Source organism: Anabrus simplex, chromosome 3 (assembly GCF_040414725.1).
Source record: "Anabrus simplex isolate iqAnaSimp1 chromosome 3, ASM4041472v1, whole genome shotgun sequence".
NCBI classification, from domain to species: Eukaryota; Metazoa; Arthropoda; class Insecta; order Orthoptera; family Tettigoniidae; genus Anabrus; species Anabrus simplex.
In genome coordinates this window covers 515705281-515724320 of record NC_090267.1, presented here as the reverse complement: position 1 = coordinate 515724320, position 19040 = coordinate 515705281, and the positions used below count along the sequence as shown (strand labels likewise).

The 19040-nt window shown below is 38.7% G+C and overlaps 1 protein-coding gene across 1 annotated transcript in view; it reads right to left on the bottom strand.

Moving 5' to 3' along the window:
• The window catches only part of fsd (fates-shifted), a 119112-nt gene that overhangs the window by 71127 nt on the left and 28945 nt on the right, over positions 1–19040 (bottom strand). The window contains exon 3 of the mRNA XM_067143702.2: positions 3074–3178. Within this exon, the coding sequence (XP_066999803.1) occupies positions 3074–3178 (105 nt within the window). The remainder of the gene's footprint in view (positions 1–3073; positions 3179–19040) is intronic.

Below are 19040 nucleotides of genomic sequence, written 5' to 3'. Positions count from 1 at the left end.
ATTAAACTGTTTCAAAGTGGTAGTGGAGCTCTCATTGACAAGGCAACGCTAGAGTGGTTCGCTAAAATAAGAAGTCAGAATGTCCCTGTGTCAGGACCAATGATACAAGCAAAAGCATTAGAATTCGCGACAGAATTAGGTATTGGAGATTTCAAAGCCTCGAATGGCTGGCTAGAAAGATTCAGAAAGCGACATGGTATCAACTTCAGAGTGATTTGCGGACAATCATCCAGTGTTAATATGGAGATTGTTGACAACTGGCAAGAAAAAATACCTTCAATCATAGACGGGTATGCTCCAGAAAATATTTTGAATGCTGATGAAACTGGATTATTTTTCCATGCTTTTCCCGACAAAACTTTGTGTTTCAAAGGAAATCGTTGTACTGGTGGAAAAGTTGCGAAAGAACGTCTTACGGTCTTGTTATGTGCAAGTATGAGTGGAGAATGGGAGGAGCCCCTTGTGATAGGAAAAGCTGCAAAACCAAGGTGTTTTAAAAATATGGACATTACGAAGTTTGGCATTGAATGGAAAGCGAATGGGAAAGTATGGATGACCAGAGAAATAATGACAGAGTGGCTAGGACAATTGGACAGAAAAATGATACGCCAGGAGCGAAAAGTGTTATTATTCCTCGATAATGCAGCATCGCATCCGGATACAATTAAGTTGCAAAATGTGAAGATCGTCTTTCTCCCACCAAATGTAACATCAGTTTCTCAGCCACTTGACCAAGGAGTGATCCAGAACTTCAAGGTTATGTACAGACAGTTAGTGATGAAGCATATAGTATCAGAACTTAACGGGAATGAAGTAACCCTTTAAACACTGACAAAGGGGCTGAATGTTCTCCAAGCAATTTCATGGATAACCAACGCATGGAAAAAAGTCACGGCCTCAACAATTCGTAACTGCTTTCTGAAAACTGGGTTTCCCGCTAGTGGTGGACATCCCGAAATAGAATCGGATACCCTTCCTGACAGCATGGGAACAACACAAGAGTTGATTAATGCAGCAGGTTACAGTGTACAAGTGAACACCTATATCGAAATTGATTCAGATATTCCAACAGAGTGTGAGAGTGGAGACACGAAAACGAAAAAATGAAGATTCTGACGAAAGCGGGAGTGAAGGTGATGCTAGTGACGACTTTGAAGAAAATACGGAAATTAATGTACTGCCAATAACCTCGTACAGTGAGGCTCTCGGCTTTGTTAAGCGACTGAAAGAATTTTATTATAAACAAAACGATGAAAAAGGTGTATTTTGACCCAGGATTTAATTGCACATAGTGAAAACATCATTGCTAAACCAAAATGGACAAAACAAATGAACATTAAGGATTTTTTCAAGTGCTAATGTTTTACCGTACTGTGCTAGATATTGCTACATCTACAAACTGATTTGAAGGTTCAAAAACTCATACGTTCTTCTTAATTTTAACATGGTGAATGGTAATAGTGTACAGTGTGCTCGATAGAGGTTTCCATAGAAGTGTCTTTATCTCTTTAATACAGTGCATCGCAGCTGCAGCAGCCCATCTACAACTTTCTCATGTGAGTACAGTGCAGTATATTGTGCAATACTGTATACAGTATACAATTAAAGATACATTTGCGAGAATTGTTAACACATACAATACATGGGTTATTGTGTTCCAACTTATGTTTAATGGTACCGGTTTCATAACCTCTTACGGGCAGACACCCTTTCATAACGGACATTTTTTTCGATCCCGAAGGTGTCCGTTATAGGAAGGTTTTACTTATATCAATTATACTTTCATCTACATTTGCGGGCAAGCACGCCGCACCCTTCTCTGCAGCAAGATTAATTAGGTGACAAGAGCAGCCTACAATGATTATGTTACTTTTTCCCGCTTCAAACATCCCACCACACCAATCTTTAATCCTACCATTACTGGAGCATTATCAGCACCAAGAGTTAGGCAGTTTTTTAATGGAATGCAGAATTCCTGAAAAGTTGAGAGCAAAAGATTGGCAATGTTAGCTCCAGTAGCATCCCCTTCTAAATTAGGCACAGAGAGTAGACAACTACTCAGAATTTCATAGAGTTCAGGCCTAAAAAATGTTACAACAATAGGATATATTTTCAAGTCGCTTTTATTACTACCATAAGTAGCAACAGAAAATGCATTCACCTGCAAATATGATACAATTTTCGCTCTTCCTTCCATGCACATTTCTGTAATAGTAGCTGCTGTTTCGTTCTAGCACACCCATATTGTTTAGTGATTTCCAAATCAGAAAACATTTTACAAAACAAAGGTCCCACAGGGTCGGCAAAATTTACAGGCAGGTTATGTTCTACAATAAAGGACATAAATAAAGCCTCGGCATTCGTCACAGGATTTACATCTTGGTTTTTACATGAAAAGTTCAGTTTCGGTTTTCTTTCTACACACTGGACACTCTCCTTGTGTTTTTTATTCATTTGCATATGTTTGAGATCGCACTTCCCGCCATGCGCGACTGAAAAATCACACCTACATATAGTACAGAATGTGAATGTTGGTCCCTTCCTGGATTCACTGAAACACGGAAACTCTTCCCTATAAGCACTTTTAAACACTGCATCATATTTCTTTTTTTGGCATTTTGGCCAAAACAAATATTAAGACATACAACACGAGCACTTATGCAGGTCCTGGCCCGGGTAGACGTCTATGGCGTGCTACTTCTGAGGTTAGGTTACACGCTTGAGACTTCCACTTCCTATTAAGCTATTTGACCAAAGAGCATGAGTATTTGACTGTATTATAGACGAAAGATGAGCACATGACTGGGCATCGTGCCTCGTACTGCCATCTGGTTTCATTATTAGAACTACTATCGACCAGCCATACTCAGCCATATATCGATAGAACATGGAAACGCGTGGGAGTTTAAAATAATACGAAAATTACTGACACTGCTCTGAAAATCGGAACATCAGTCGCGGCGATCGGGAGATCGGGAAGAAAGATGAAATATTGGGAGATTTGGCACGTCTGCCTATACCATTTCAGACACACATATGGCATGCTCAAAAAAGAAACAGAAAACAAACCTACCTGTTGCACCATCTTCACCATCTTCTTCAACAAATTCAAAGTCTCCTTCAAACTCCTCAAGCTTCTCATACCATGCCCTACTGTCCACTTCTTTCAGATGTTTCACTGAAACAAAAACAGAAAACATAGTAGCTTCTTAATATTGGTTAGTTTAAATATATTCTTGTAGATGATGGATATCAATAAGATGAATAAGTAGCACTAGATGTAAAATGCATGGATTTTCATCAAGCAGGTCACATTCATATAATTCAACAAATTTCTATCACTCCACGTCTTCAGAAGAAAACCTCGCCCATTTGCTAGGAAGACTTTTGCGATAATGTCGGTGAATGCTTTACCGTTGGTCTTTTGGAGAAGTCACTGTGCAAGCAGGAAGTGACGTCGCCATCTTAGCTCCAATTAAGATGTTTCTGTTTAATAATACGCATTTGCATTTTCTAAATAAGGTTATCAGGCGAATCAAAAACGAATGTGGTAGAAAAAATGAAATAAAGTGCAACAAAAGACTGACACAAGGATAGAGAACAGAATAGAGCTGGACTGACACAAGGATAGAGAACAGAATAGAGCTGAAGATGGAAAGAAAGAAAAGTGTGTAGCAGAAAAAGAGAAAAATTTGAGTGAGTCAGGGTGGGACGAGGGAGGCGTAGAAATAAGGACATATTATAAGGAGCTTGAAGACACGAGAGTGAAAAGAAGTAAGAATAAAACAGCAACAAGTACAAATACAGTACAGTTATGAAAGAGTGAACCATCTAGTGATGAAGAGAATAACGAATTTGCAAAACAGTGACACAAAATAACAATAGTGACAGGACAGGGAAGAGAACTACCTCTTTAAATTCATAATGGCTGGCAACCACATATTAGCCAGTGTTCCTGCTGAAGCTGTGAAAATAAGTAAAAATCCTAATCATGCAACTAATAAATTTTATTTTCATCTTTTCAATACCGGTGATCTTTTCTTTTCCTGTTCTCCTAATGTCCAGCTTCCACAACAGTTCAGAAGCACACTCCATACAAAAGCCTTCCGAGTTTGAATATATGAGGCGGTCCGTTCCAAAACTCGTCTTATCCATCATAAGTGATTTTTCAGGAAAAGCGAAAAACCTGTAATTTTTGTAATATAAGTCAGACTTCTTTAAATGTATTACGACGCGTTCAAATCCAATGTCATAGGGTCGTCTTACTGAAGAATTATAAATATAATTAGTAGAACGTCAATAAATTACATTTGTATTTTGGATAAGACGAGTTTTGGAGCACCCAAAAAAAATTCAGAATATATTACCTCACACAACTTATTTTCAAACAAGAAAAGTGAAAGGATTGAGAATATAATGTTGTAATAAAACTCACCAGTATGCACCTTTTTGCTATCAGTATAATGATATTCACAAATAAATTACACACAGCAGTGTGATATCATATTTACATCCTATCCATAGTATTTGGAGAGAATTCTTCCTTTATAGGCTACACTGCATTCACAATAGAATTAACTTGAACAATAAAACATCACTTTGTTGTAAATCACACTCTCAAATATGTTCCCTCCTCTTGAGATCCATCACAAAGAACTTTTGTTTCTTCAACAAGATTGTTTTCGTCTACAGAAATTGAGGTGAACAAATTCTTATAAAAAGAAATCAACTCATTCCTATCCCAATCCATTCCAAAATGCTTTTCAAGCAAACTTTTTACGTCCTTTACTTTGGCGGGATTCAAGTTTACTCCTGGCAATAATTCAGGTGGCATTAGTATATCTCGCAGGCGTTTTCCCTTTTTCATTACGGATTTTCGTAAACCGATGTCTGAGTTGTAATGAGGTTCTCCCCATAAGGGTGACATTCCCCAGTGAGTCTTTGCTGATAACAAATCGTTTCACTGGAGAAAATTCAAAGTGCCAAGATGCAGGCATTTTCATCATATTTTCAGAAACCATTTTCCAATTGTTCACCGAGCAGTCTCTGCCAAACTTGAAGATTTCAGCATGTTTGCTAAAGATGTCTTCATATTCTGCTGGATTACAGATTATAGGGCATTTCCATATCTCTCTCTCTCTAGACTTGAGCAAATACCCTGTCAGAGGGCAGATATGAGTGGCCTGTCATAGGAAAGACCAAGTCAACCCTTTCTATATTAGGCGGAGCTGTGTGTGTCAAGAAATATGAGCACATTGCAATCATTGTAGATTTGCGGTTCTGTCCTCCGCAGCCATCCGCACGAATTCGTATAGTAGTGAAGTTTGACAAATCAGTTTGAGATAATCGATGGTAAACTGCAGATGACGTTTCATTAGACTCCTTGTTGAATTCATGCTCCGTCCATGTGTATGTAAAAACATTCACCTTTGTCAACTTGGCATGCGAGGTACCCCTCACAATGGTAAAATTATAGGTGTACAATTGGCGACTGTAATAGGAAATTTGATCTGGAACTTTTGGATTCACAAGATTCTTTTGGCAGTCAAATGAAAATATTGCCATGCTGTCCCTTTCTTCTTGGAGCTTTTTGAAAAAAGCTGCAGCCCTTAGTTTGTGTACTCTAAGTTCCAAGATTAAATCATTCTTCAGTGATACGTTCGAACTTTAAAGTTTAATTTTCTCCTTGAGCTCTATGCACTTTGAGCAAGCGTCAGTAACTGGTGTTCCAAATCCTATGTTGTAGCAACGCATAAAAATTTCACGGAAGAACCACCGCTTCACCCTGAGTTCTTCAGGCGATTTGTTGTTATACATTTTGTAAAGCTTAGCGATGTTTAAATTTCCGGGTAGATACTGTCTGACCGGTGACTTTCCGCGGCAATAGTGACTTTCACAACACTGCAAACTTTCAATGAAACGTTTCACGGAGTGCCTCTTTTCAGTGTACACTCGTTTGATCCTAGCTCCTCCCCTCTTTTCTGTTGGAAGTTTCCCTGTTGTGAAGTGATTTCTGGCAATCCTCTGAACCCGATCTTTGCTGACATGTAATACATTCAAGAATGTCTTTTGGCAGACCTGAATGTGAAACTGTTCTATATTAACAAGTTTTATATACCTTCCACAACAAGAGCAATATGTTCGGTCATCTTAATACACTCTATTCACAGCACAAAACTGCATGAAAGACTAACACAGTTCAAGAATAACTCAAAGAATGGAAAGACTGGCATAAAACGCGGGTAAATTGTAGCGTGAGTCACGTGCTGAAATTATCCATTCCTATTAGTTGATTGTATATGGCGAGTTTTGGAACGACAAGCGCCCTGGATAAGGCGAGTTATGGAACAATAGCCTAAGTTTGGTGACAGATTTCTATGGGAAAAGGCGAGTTTTGGTGCTTAATTTTGTGTTAGAACTATCACAAACATCACCAGGAAGGCAATGCTACCTCTAACTCATTTAAAAAAAAAAATGGATAAGACGAGTTTTGGAACGGACCGCCTCATATATTTGTTTGTTGGTCAGCAGACGCTTTTTATCTTAGAAGGCTGCCTTTGCCATTGCTGCCCCTACAATAATAGTTAAATATTTTATATTTAATGTCCACCTTTTCAACACAATTTATAAATGATATACATTTATATTAACATTCAGAGACTAGTTTCGACCTAAATTGTAGGTCATCATCAGCTTTGAAGCAAATTACACATATATATCGAATAAATTAAACAATGTAATGACACAATGGTCTTAAAAAACTGTATGTACAATCAATAGAATTTTCAGTTAAGGCTGGTTGAATAAAATAATGTCTGTAAAAAGTTTAAACAATGGAAGACACAGTGTAGTGTCAATAATATTCTCCCTGCAACCAGTGACTATTACCTCCAACCACTAACCATTTCTGAGAGTTTCTCATGCAACTTTTCATAAAATCACATAAAAGAAAATAATTAACTAATAAGTATTACATGTCATTTTATTCAGGAAAATATAGTAAGAAATAAAACTAACCAATTTAGTGTTTTAAGGGTGCTTGGGTGAAATATTCCACACAAAAGAAAAAATGTCGAATAGTCCATGAAGTTCTAGGAAACACAGAGGTAAAAAAAAAACCAGCTGTATCACTGTTATATTATATACAAAATATGTGCCATTTTATGCTGATCAAGAATATATACACTTTTCAGTATTCTGAACAGTTCTAAAGGTAAGAGAAATAAAAAAAGGATTGAATAATATAATACATGCACATCACTCCAAAACACAGACCGCTTAGTTGGCCTCATCCTCGGTATCTTCAGGGTGGCTTCTCTTTCTTCCGGTCTTCATGCATCTCCAGTAATCTTCTAATTTATGATAACAGTGTTGATGAACACCACAATCAAATCCTGGGCATGAGAAGTGGCTGCGCGATTTTTTTCTGCACTTGAACAGTTCATGTTTGATATCTTAAGAAGATCACTTGAACTTTGAACAGACTGTGGCTTATATGGAGAGCCAGTTCAATTGCATTTCTATGCGTGAACCGCAACTAGCATTATGAATACCAATGAAAAACAACTTTTTAACATAGGGCAGCAATCCAGCATTTTAGGAACCTCTATTAAAAGGATATCTTTAATGTAGTGCAACGAAAATCTTGAACATTACCTTATTTCTCATATGGTATGTACATATCATTTTTAATATTATTGACACTACACTGTCTTCCATTGTTTAAAGTTTTCACAGAAATTATTTTATTCAACTAGTCTTAACTTAAAATTCTATTGATTGTACGTACAGTTTTTTTAAAGACCATTGTGTCGTTACATTGTTTATTTTATTCGATACATTTTGCTTCATGGCTGATGATGACCTATGATTTAGGTCGAAACTAGTCCCTATTGTTAATATAAATGTATATTATTTATAATTTGTACTGAAAAGGTGGACATTAAATACAAAATATTTAACTATTATTGTAATTCACAGTTCAATATGGACCAATAATCATGAAATTTTTATCTTTTGATTGCTGTCCCCTTCTTGACTTCTGGTGGACTCCAATCATCATTTGTGATTAGGCTTCCATGGTAGCAAAATTGTTTCACTTTTCCAATTTTATCAGGGCCAACCTTAGGTTGCAAATACCTTGCAAACCACCGCAAGTTAGTTGGCCAAATCCACCTGTAAGATTCTTCAGTTGTGTATGTTGGCGATTTCAACAGTCAAAGTCATGTCTGGTGATACCAGAAAGAATACCAAAATGGGAGCTATTGTAAATGAATGGATGGACATGCAGAATCTTCAGCTTGTTTATAATGCTAAAGATCCTGGAACGTTCCGATCTGGCAGATGGTTAAAGGATTATTCTCCTGATTTGTGCATCACATCTAGATCTGGAAATAATGAAATGACACAACGAAAAGTTATCAAGTCTTTCCCACACAGCCAGCATAGGCCAGTCATAATTCATTTTGGTACTGAAATTCCATTAGCCACCTCCGTACCTCAACCTCGACGAATTTTCAACTTGCAAACTGGGAGCTATTTTAGAAAGGTCTAGATAATACCATTCAATGGATTCCTCCAGTACCAAACAATTATGAACGATTTGTGGGTGCGATTAAAGCAAATGCCAGGAAATGTATCCCACGTGGTTTTCGGAAGGAGTACATCCCTGGATGGTCCCAAGAGTGAGATGAGTTATATGCCAAATATCAAGAATCTCATGACGACATGACAGCTGATGACCTCTTGAAAGCTCTGAATAAGAACAGAAGAGAAAAATGGCATAAAACTATGGCAGGACTCAACTTCACACATTCTAGTCGGAAAGCCTGAAACCTCATTAGAAAACTTGGTACAGATCCCAGGTTGTCAAGTACAGTCAGACATGTGAATGCTACTGCTGTTGCATCCAGACTGATGAATATTTCAAAAACTAAAATAGACAAAGAACAGACACGAACTGTGAAGAATGAACTGTACATAAAGAGGTCCTATCTAAAACCACACCCAGTCTACTCATGTGACTTCTGCATTGAGGAACTTGATAAAGCCTTGAATATGCTAAAGGTAAACAAAGCTGCTGGCTTCAATGGCACATATCCAGTTTCTTAAAGCCATTGGACCGAAAACAAAGATGTGTCTTATTGGATTTTTCAATGAAATTCTGAAAACTGGAAAATTACCAAAGCTTTTCAAACTGGCTAAGATAATTGCCATCCTGAAACCGGGAAAAGATGGAACTGATGCTTCTCATTATTGACCAATATCACTACTCAACATGACCTATAAGCTACCAGAAAGGCTTATTCTAAATCGCATTCAAGAGGCCTTTGATCAAATCATCCCTATCGAACAAGGTGGCTTTAGGAAACATCGGAGTTGCTGCGCCCAGGTCTTAACATTTGACAACTGTAGTAGAAGCTGGATTTCAACAAGGTCTCAAATCAGCTGCAGTTTTCGTGGATCTTACAGCAGCTTACGGCACTGTATGGAGGGAGGGCTTGATGTCCAAATTTATTGAAATCATCCCATGTCAAAAGTTGGCACATTCAATGAACAACACGCTTTCTGACAAGCGCTTTAAGGTGTTCCTGAATGGGCAAGCTAGCAGGTGGAGGATTCTAAACAATGGCCTACCACAGGGATCAGTTCTGGCCCCCATTTTGTTTAACCTGTATATCCATGACATGCCTCACACAGATTCCATGAAAATCCAGTATGCAGACGACCTAGCATTAATTATCCAGAGTAAAGATTTCATGAACTGTGAGAATGTTCTAACTAGTGATCTGGCGAAACTGAGTGATTACTTCCACAAATGGGGATTTCAACCCAACCCAAACAAGACTGAGGTTACTGCATTCCATCTAAATAATAAAGAAGCCCAAAGGAAGCTACATGTGACTTCTGACAGAATCAAAGTACCTCATAACTACAATCCAATATATCTTGGAATCACTCTGGATCGGTCCTTGGCATTCAAACAACAGTGCATCAAGTTATCGAGGAAACTTGGCTCAAGGGTGAATCTACTCCGCAAGACTGCCGGAAGCAGCTGGGGTGCAGACGCTAATACACTCCGTTCTGCTGCACTCGCTCTTGTGTATTCTGCTGGTGAATAATGTGCCCCTGTATGGGAAAACAGCGCTCATACCACTAAGATTGATGTGCAATTCAATGAGACAATGAGGGTTAACACTGGTATTGTTAGATCTACTCCCACACAGTGGCTACCAGTCCTAGCTAATATCGCTCCGCAAGATCTAAGGAGGAAAGCAGCTAAGCTTGCTCAAGAAGATCACCTCTCATAAGAACTCTCCATTGTATGATGCCCTGCAAGATCCACCAACAACACGTTTGAAATCACGCAAGCCACCCTGGGTTGATTTAGAAGGTATCAATTCTTTCAACATGACCTACAAGTGGCAACAACGTTGGAACAAACATCCACCCAACAATGCTCACCTGGTTGAGGATCCTACAAAGAAGCTAGAGGGATTCCAACTACCACGCCAAACCTGGTCGAAGCTGAACGGCATTAGAACAGGTCAAGGAAGGTGTGGTCACACCTTAAAGAAATGGGGTTTCCGTGCATCTGCTGCCTGTGACTGTGGAGTGGAGGACCAAACCATACAACACATTGTTCAAGAGTGCCCACTTCGTGCATTTGACGGTGGTCTGAAGACTCTACACCAAGTGACACCATGTGCTCTGGAATGGTTGTCAAAGTTGGATATTTCCATTTGATTATTTGTAAACTTTTGTGTACTTGTACAACCAACCTCGGTGTCTGTTATAAGTGCTTGCCTGGATTTACATACCATCATGGTTTTAGTTTTCTTTGTATTAATTTTGAGTTCCCATTTGCCTAAAGTTTCTGCTAGTATGTTGAGCATTCTCTGCATACCTTTGCTTGTTCTGGTAGTATGACAATATAATGAGTGAATCCTGTGGAATGAACTTATTTACCATTAATTTTGATCCCAACTGTTTTCTCTTTCAGGAATGAATGAGATGACTTCTTTGATGAAGATATTGATGAGATGAGGAGAGGGGGGTTGACAACATTGGCTAACTACTCTTCTTATTTTGGTATTTCACTCTGTCCCATCGATATCAAAATGTTCTGTAGCAATTCAAATTTTACATTTACAAGTTGTTTTATAACATGTAATAAGTTGTTTTACGTCGCACCGACACAGATAGGTCTTATGGCGACGATGGGATACTGGATACTGGCTGTACTTAAGCGACTGCAGCCGGTAGTCTAATATTTAATAATAAATCATAATAATGTTATTTGCTTTACGTCCCACTAACTACTTTTACGGTCTTCGGAGACGCCGAGGTGCCGGAATTTAGTCCCGCAGGAGTTCTTTTACGTGCCAGTAAATCTACCGACACGAGGCTGTCGTATTTGAGCACCTTCAAATACCACCGGACTGAGCCAGGATCGAACCTGCCAAGTTGGGGTTAGAAGGCCAGTGCCTTAACCGTCTGAGCCACTCAAACCAGCAGTCTAATATTTAAGTGGAAAATAGAGCCCTTGCAGGTATCGACAGTATACAGCGATTCCAAGGTTTAAAAAAAACTAAAAGAAACACCCAAATGCTCAGCTCTTTGTTATAACTCAAGTTGTGACAAGGTATGTTATTACTCCTTACTTCCTATCAACACAAGTAAAAAATTTTGCACATAAAGCTAACGTATCCACACAGACACACACAAGATGCTGTCAGTTGGTACAATTCATTTTATTCACATATATTCACAAATTAACACACACATAACCTTAATCATAGTATCAAAACACTTCACTTCGAGAATATCAACAAAGCCACCATTATTAAAAACAACTGAAGAACACAGCACATAGAGGTTAGAACTTTGAAACACAGTTGAAAACAGATGACCGCGTATTTCAATATGGAGACTGTAAATATTGCTTGTCAGCCCAGGATATATACTTGCTACACCATCACTCTACTAAACAACAACAACTAACTAACTTCCAACAACTCTCTGTCAATAATTCAGCAGTAACTAACTGCATCGTCAAGATTGTCTCCTTATATATGTGCCTGGCCAGGCGTCTAGAAAGTTACCTTACAAAAATATATCTTCTCGAAAACTCAAGAGTGCATAATACACAGATTATAATGTATATAATATTTTCAATTGTTCTTGTGCCTATACCATTCCAGAAGTTACAGTGTGTTTCACAATTATGGATTACAATTTATATATACAGGTAAGAATAAATTATAATATTAAATCACAGGTATTTACATTAATGGAACTGATACCAATGTCTATGCACAACACATGTTTCACGACATAACCTCACACACAATACAATCACTCGACTATGTAAATAATACTAATACTTTCATGACATAACCTCACACACAATACGATCATTCAACAACGTAAATAATAACACTAATACTTAATGACTTAAGCTCACACATAACGTGATCGTATCATAATAATAATACAAATACTAACATGATGTAACACTTCACAGCCACACACACAAGAAATAATAACAATAATAATAATAATAATAATAATAATAATAATAATAATAATAATAATAATAATAATAATAATAATAATAATGATAATTCGAGCTCGATATTTGCATTAGTTATCCATGGCTGAGAGAACATTGTTGTCAAGTAATACCTGTTATCACACTTGCGTCAAAGCTCAAATGTTTATTAGTTCTTATATTACAGTGTGCAGCAAAAGGAACAGTTCTGACATTATAAACATGCTCTGAACATCTGAATGTTGCCAGAAACCTGCCACTGCAGCAAGATGAAGCCACAGCCCACACCATGAGTTGGTCAATTGCCCTTCTAGATCATCACTTTGAGACTGCTAATTACCCGTACCCTCCCCATTCCCTGGATTTCATGACCCTTGGGGCTTGCTGAAAGAATCCCTTTTCCACTCAAATGTTCCTAAATTACGAGAGAAGACACGGTCATCAACCTGTGCTGATCAAAAATCCACAGGACCGTTATGAACATGAAGGTGCACATGACATACCGATGCAATCAAATACATGTTGTATGTTATAACGATGATGTTCAGATCATGTTTGTTTTGCTGCATAATGTACTTCTTTTAAGGTTCCACACAAAAAAATAAGGTTGTGAGAGAGACTCGAAACTTCTGTATGATCAGTTAACCCTCTCCCACTCATAGCATAATGTGTATCACAGAAGATGAACACCTCCCGCTCATAGTCACATCTGTAAGCCACCTAATGGCGGAAAAGCAAATATAGCTGACTATTATTAGCAGAGACAATACATATCTGCGGTGTCAGATGTAAACAAACATGTCTGCAGTTAATTCGCGTGAAAATATTTTATGTGATAACCAGACTGAACATGAAGTGGAGAGTGAAAATGAAATTGATAACATTAGGAGAAATGACGACGTATACATGTGTGATGACTAGACATCGGATATGTATGCAAATGCATATTTTGTTTGCCGAGATGTAGGACCTCCAAAACCGACAAGGTTGTGCGTTTGAAGGTAAAACTGGATGAATTATTAAGTTTAATAGTGCTTTTAATTTCAAATTTAATGTGCATGTTTTTTACTTTTATTTTTACATGTTTTACAATCAGCATTCAAGAAAATGTAAAGTAATTAATGCTGTGAACTCTTACAGAATGAGTTGCCTTGTTCTGAATGAACATTACAGCTGTTGTAAGATTTAAAGGAAAAATTTGAGACAAGAATACAGTGTGTGCACCCGAATTCAAGTACTGTCCTGTCACATCCGTGGATGTAGGGAGATCATTCTCTGCACTGAAGCTAATTTTAAGACAAATGCCACAAATTTAAACAAGAAAACTTGGGGAAGATTGCTGTAGTGTACTACAAAGCAAATTATGGACAGGAAAAGTAGGATGTGCAGTGTAAAAGAAAAAGAGGAATGTGTATTTGTGTGTTTTTCTTCACAGCCTTACTAATTACGATTTATCATGTGTATTGATTAACACACTGTCTCTTATCTAGGAGACGTCTGCATATTGACTGATAGACTGGTAAGTCTCACAAACTATGCACAGATGGTTTGTACTAGTGGAACAACCGCAGCTGTAAATAGTGAGATTTTTGTGTTCATTCAGGTGTTTATTTATGATCATGATTTTATGCATTGGTGTCGATGAATCACGAGTCTAGTAAAGGAATCTTACGTCTACATTTTATACAAGTGTTCAGTACTATGAAAATAAGTGAATACTTAAGTGCATATTTCACCACTTTTTGCACCATAATTGCACGCTCATATTGGTGATTTATAGAGCATATAAATCTGACGTCAGGTGATGACGTAGGTTGAAGACCTAAATTTCAGTGGACTGATAAACTGTCTTACATTGAACCTGTGGACTGTCGAGTTCCATTTGGTGAAATATTTATACTTCTAGCTTTATTACAATTTGTACAAGGTAATTTTTATTTTTAATGTGTTTTATAAATAACTGCATTTTCATTCTGGGGATAACATGCATTTAATATGGATGGGAGAAGGTTAACAAGGGATATCTGTAGAAACAGCTGCTTCCTATAAGCTAATGTGCTGTAGCACAGTGATAATTCTATCTCAGAGAATAACATTTTCTTCTCTTCATTGTATGCGGTTTTTTATAAAAGAAACTGGCTAGGCTTTGGCTCCCTGCATGCTGAATTTCTGAATAGAAGCTATGGCATCATGCAGGAAGGAAACATGCCCAGTGATCATGTGTGGTGATAAATCCCACGCTGCAAGTAGTTTTACTCCCTCTGCTTGATAAATGCGACTCCTCATACAAGCATTGCATTGTTCTAAATTTGAGGATCATTCAAGTCATTTTCCTCAGGCCTACGGCACGTTAGAGCAGTGTTCCACAACCAGTGAGCCTCCATGAGGTAGTAGTAAAATTTTACTTGTCAAGGCTTTATTTTAAACTGCGTTACACAGGCTCGTATTTGATTCTCTGCAGCTGTACTGATTTAGTAAGATGATGCTTGTTTACACTTTATTAGATGTTCTAAACTTTCATGCATTCAAAAAAATTAAATACAATTTATTTAGCCTACTTAAAATTTGGTACGTCTAGTACGTGAACGTTAATTTGGTAGATGGAGTTCCAATGGTCGTACAGCATACCTTGAGATCTTAGCTACTCAGGGTATGTCAAATCAAAGTTATACTTCATCTGCAGGTGTAGCCATGCATTAAACTGTCTGGTGACCCCTCAAAACAAAGTGAATAGCGGTGCATCTGTGTGTCGTGAGGTACACAGATTACTGCAGTCATTTGAGCATGTTGTACGTAAACCAGCACATCCCATGAGACATCTTAACGAGGTTCAAGTCGCAAGGGCCGTCACTTGGATCCAGGAAGGATGGACTTTTCGTCGTGTTGCTGTGGATCTCTATGTCTCTCCATATGTTATTCAACACTTGTGGAATTGCTACAATGAGATGGGCCAGTTCACAAGGAGGGTTGGACAAGGTCGTAGACGCATGACAACCCCATAGGATGATCGATATCTGACCATCTGTGCATTGCGGCAACGTTCGGCAACTGCCAGAGAACTGCAACAAGACCTCAGGAGGATCACTGGAGTCACGGTGTCTGACCAGACAGTAAGGAACAGGTTAAGAGAAGTGTCCTTACGACCCAGACGTCCTGTTCGAGTACCCCGCTTAACGCAGCACCATCGCACAGATAGCCTTCTGTTTGCCTGTAGCCACATCAATTGACAACTTCGTCAATGGAGACGTGTTGTTCACAGACGAGTCCAGATTTCCCCTGACATAGAGTGATGGACATCAACGTACATGGAGATGCCGTGGTGTGCAGTACATGCCCAATGTTGTCCAAGAAGGTGACCGATTCGCACAAGGTTCTGTGATGGTGTGGGGTGGCATCAGTACTGATGGCCGTATGGATCTTGTCTTCATCTGTGGTAATCTTACCGCTGTGGGGTACATCGAGCAGATACTGCTACAGCATTTGCTGGTTGCTGCATACGGTGTTGGCCCTGAATTTGTACTCATGTACGACAATGCCAGGGCTCATGTAGGGCGCATCACCAGAGCTGTCAGGCGAGAACTGGACATTCAAGAGATGGAATGGCCAGCAGCAAGTCCCAACCTTAATCCCATCGAGGATGTGTGGGATAGGCTTGACAGAAGTGTTCGTGGGCGTCCTGTTCCACCAGAGACTCTCCAAGACCTCGAACAGGCTCTTATTGAAGAATGGGACCTGATACTGCAACATGACCTCCGTCGACTCATGCGGAGCATGCCACACAGGTGCCAAGCTGTGATAAATGCTCGTAGGGGACATACACCATACTGAAGCTCTCCAACTGTGATAAAAATCCACCCTGGAGGACTGTTATAAATTTTTTTGCCCTTATTTGACATTTCCGTTAGTGTTCTGAAAATGAACGTGAATCTATCAATGTTCTTTTGTATACTTCAACGGTAAAGAACAAAGGTTTAGTTGGTAATATACCTGGGTGTGAGGTATTGTTTTGTGGAGGATGGCATACGTTCATAAACATGTCTCCCCCTCCGCCCCCCCTTTTTTTACTGAGTAGTTTGCTTATTCCCGGTCTTGAAAGCCAAGAATAACACCCGAGAGGATTCATTGTGCTGACCACACGACACCTCGTAATCTGCAGGCCTTCGGGTTGAGCAGCGATCACTTGGTAGGCCAAGGCCCTTCAAGGGCTGTAGTGTCAAGGGGTTTTAGTTTGCTTATTATAATATATTTGTATTTTTTGCCTCTACCATTGCACTACGCAGTTCCTTTTTTACACTTGCAGCATATTTTGGGAAAATTATTTTCGTTTAAATTGCAGGGATTGGCAAAATTGTTCTTCTTCTTCATCATCATCATCATCATCATCCATTTCCTTTTCCGGATTCCCTCTGGGTACAGTAGAGTACCCAAGCCCTCCACCTTACTCAATCTTTCCACCACTCCTCTTTTAGTACTTTACTGCTATTGACTCCTCTATTTGCAATACAGTCCATAACAGAGCTCCTCGATCTCATTCTAGGCCGTCCCCTAGGCCTCTTTGCTGTCTCTGTATCCATGAATGTTCTGTTCGGTATTCTCTCTCCTGGCGTTCTCATTATGTGTCCAAACCACTTTAGCTTGATGTTTAGACACTCCCACACTTCTCCTTATTTACTCATGTCGTTTTCTATCCCGTCTTGTCTTTCCCTGTATGCTCCTCAAGAACCTTACTTAAACTGCTTGTCGTGCGCGTAGAGGCGCACGGCTGTGAGCTTGCATCCGGGAGACAGTAGGATCGAATCCCACTATCGGCAACCCTGAAGATGGTTTTCCGTGATTTCCCATTTTCACACCAGGCAAATGCTGGGGCTGTACCTTAATTAAGGCCATGGCCACTTCCTTCCAACTCCTAGGCCTTTCCTATCCCATCGTCGCCATAAGACCTATCTGTGTCGGTGCGACGTAAAGCCCCTAGCAAAAAATAAAAAAATTAAAAAAATAAACTGCTTGTATCTTACTTTAGTTCCGCTTAGTCAACGTCCAGGCTGCTGAAGCATAGGTCAGTATAGGTTTATAATAGGACGAGTATAAAACCTTCTTGCACTTCATTGGCACATCTCTATTCCATTCAATGTATCTCACACTGGAAGAAACTTGCAGACTGCTGTATTCTTAAATCAATTTCTTCATCCGGATTTCCATCTTGTGACATCATGCTGCCCAAATATTTAAAAATTTTCACTACTTCAAGAGGTTCTTTTCCTATTTTTATCACTCCCCTGGATTTTCTGTTATCTCTCGTCATGATCAAAGTCTTGCCTTTCGCAGTACTAATCTTCATTCCAAAATTTGTTATATCCTCATTCCATAAATCAACTTGTCTCTGTATTTCCTCTTCATTATCTCCTCAAACTACAATGTCATCAGCAAAGAGAACTTTACTTGCTCACCCATCATCTTCTCCTTGACATCATGTAGAATTCTATCCATGAAGATAATGAAGAGTAAGGGAGACAAAACACTTCCCTGTCTTAAGCCTGTCTCAACTCTGAGCCATTCAGTTTGACCCACTTTGGTTCTAACATAGCTTTTGCAATTTTGAAACAATGCTATTACAATCTGCATGGTGTCATTCCCAATCTGTGCTTCTGTCAATGTTTTTCATACCAAATTTCTTGGAACATGTCATATGCCTTTTCAATATCTAGAAACGTTACTACCATGTCCTTTCCATATTCCCAATACATTTTCATCATTTGACACAATGTAAATATTGGGTCAAATGTGGTCCTGCCTATCTTTCATTATTTTATAAAGCTAGCAAGGAGTCCCTGTTGTCACTGCTTCTTCAGCTTTATGACTTTTCCCCTGTACCAATACACATACGTCTACTTCTCTTTGAAGAATATATGTCCTACACCTTACAATTATTTCAGTTCAATCACTGCAATGCTCAATAGTCTGTTGTGATTGCTCGTAAGTTTTATTAGTTTCTATTACAATTGAACTACCTTACTTTTCAAGAAGGACCTTGTACAATGTGTTTAATCAATAAGTGCACGCAGCGAAACCACTGAGCCAAAAAAAAAAAAAGTACTGCACTTGCATTATAGACATAATTATTTATCATAGGGTCTTTTGGTTTGGTGACAAAACATGCCCAACCCCCAGTGTGTTCTGTAACGTATAAAACTCGGTAATGCTGTTATGGTTCTCAGTAAACTGAAACTACATTTAACAATAAAACATTCCTCTCTGTCAAGTAAAGATGATTTACTAGCGAAAGTACCCGTGCTTCGCTATGGTATTCTACCTTGTATACGGATTTCTATGTAAATTACTGTACACGCAGAGAGTAATATTATATCAAATTGCATGTCTCTTAACGCTATCCGAGAAACAAAATGGGAAAGATCCCATACGTAGTTTTGATGATAATGGCTGGCCACATTTCCTATGAATTATGCCTACTGTCCCATTCATTTAGGTA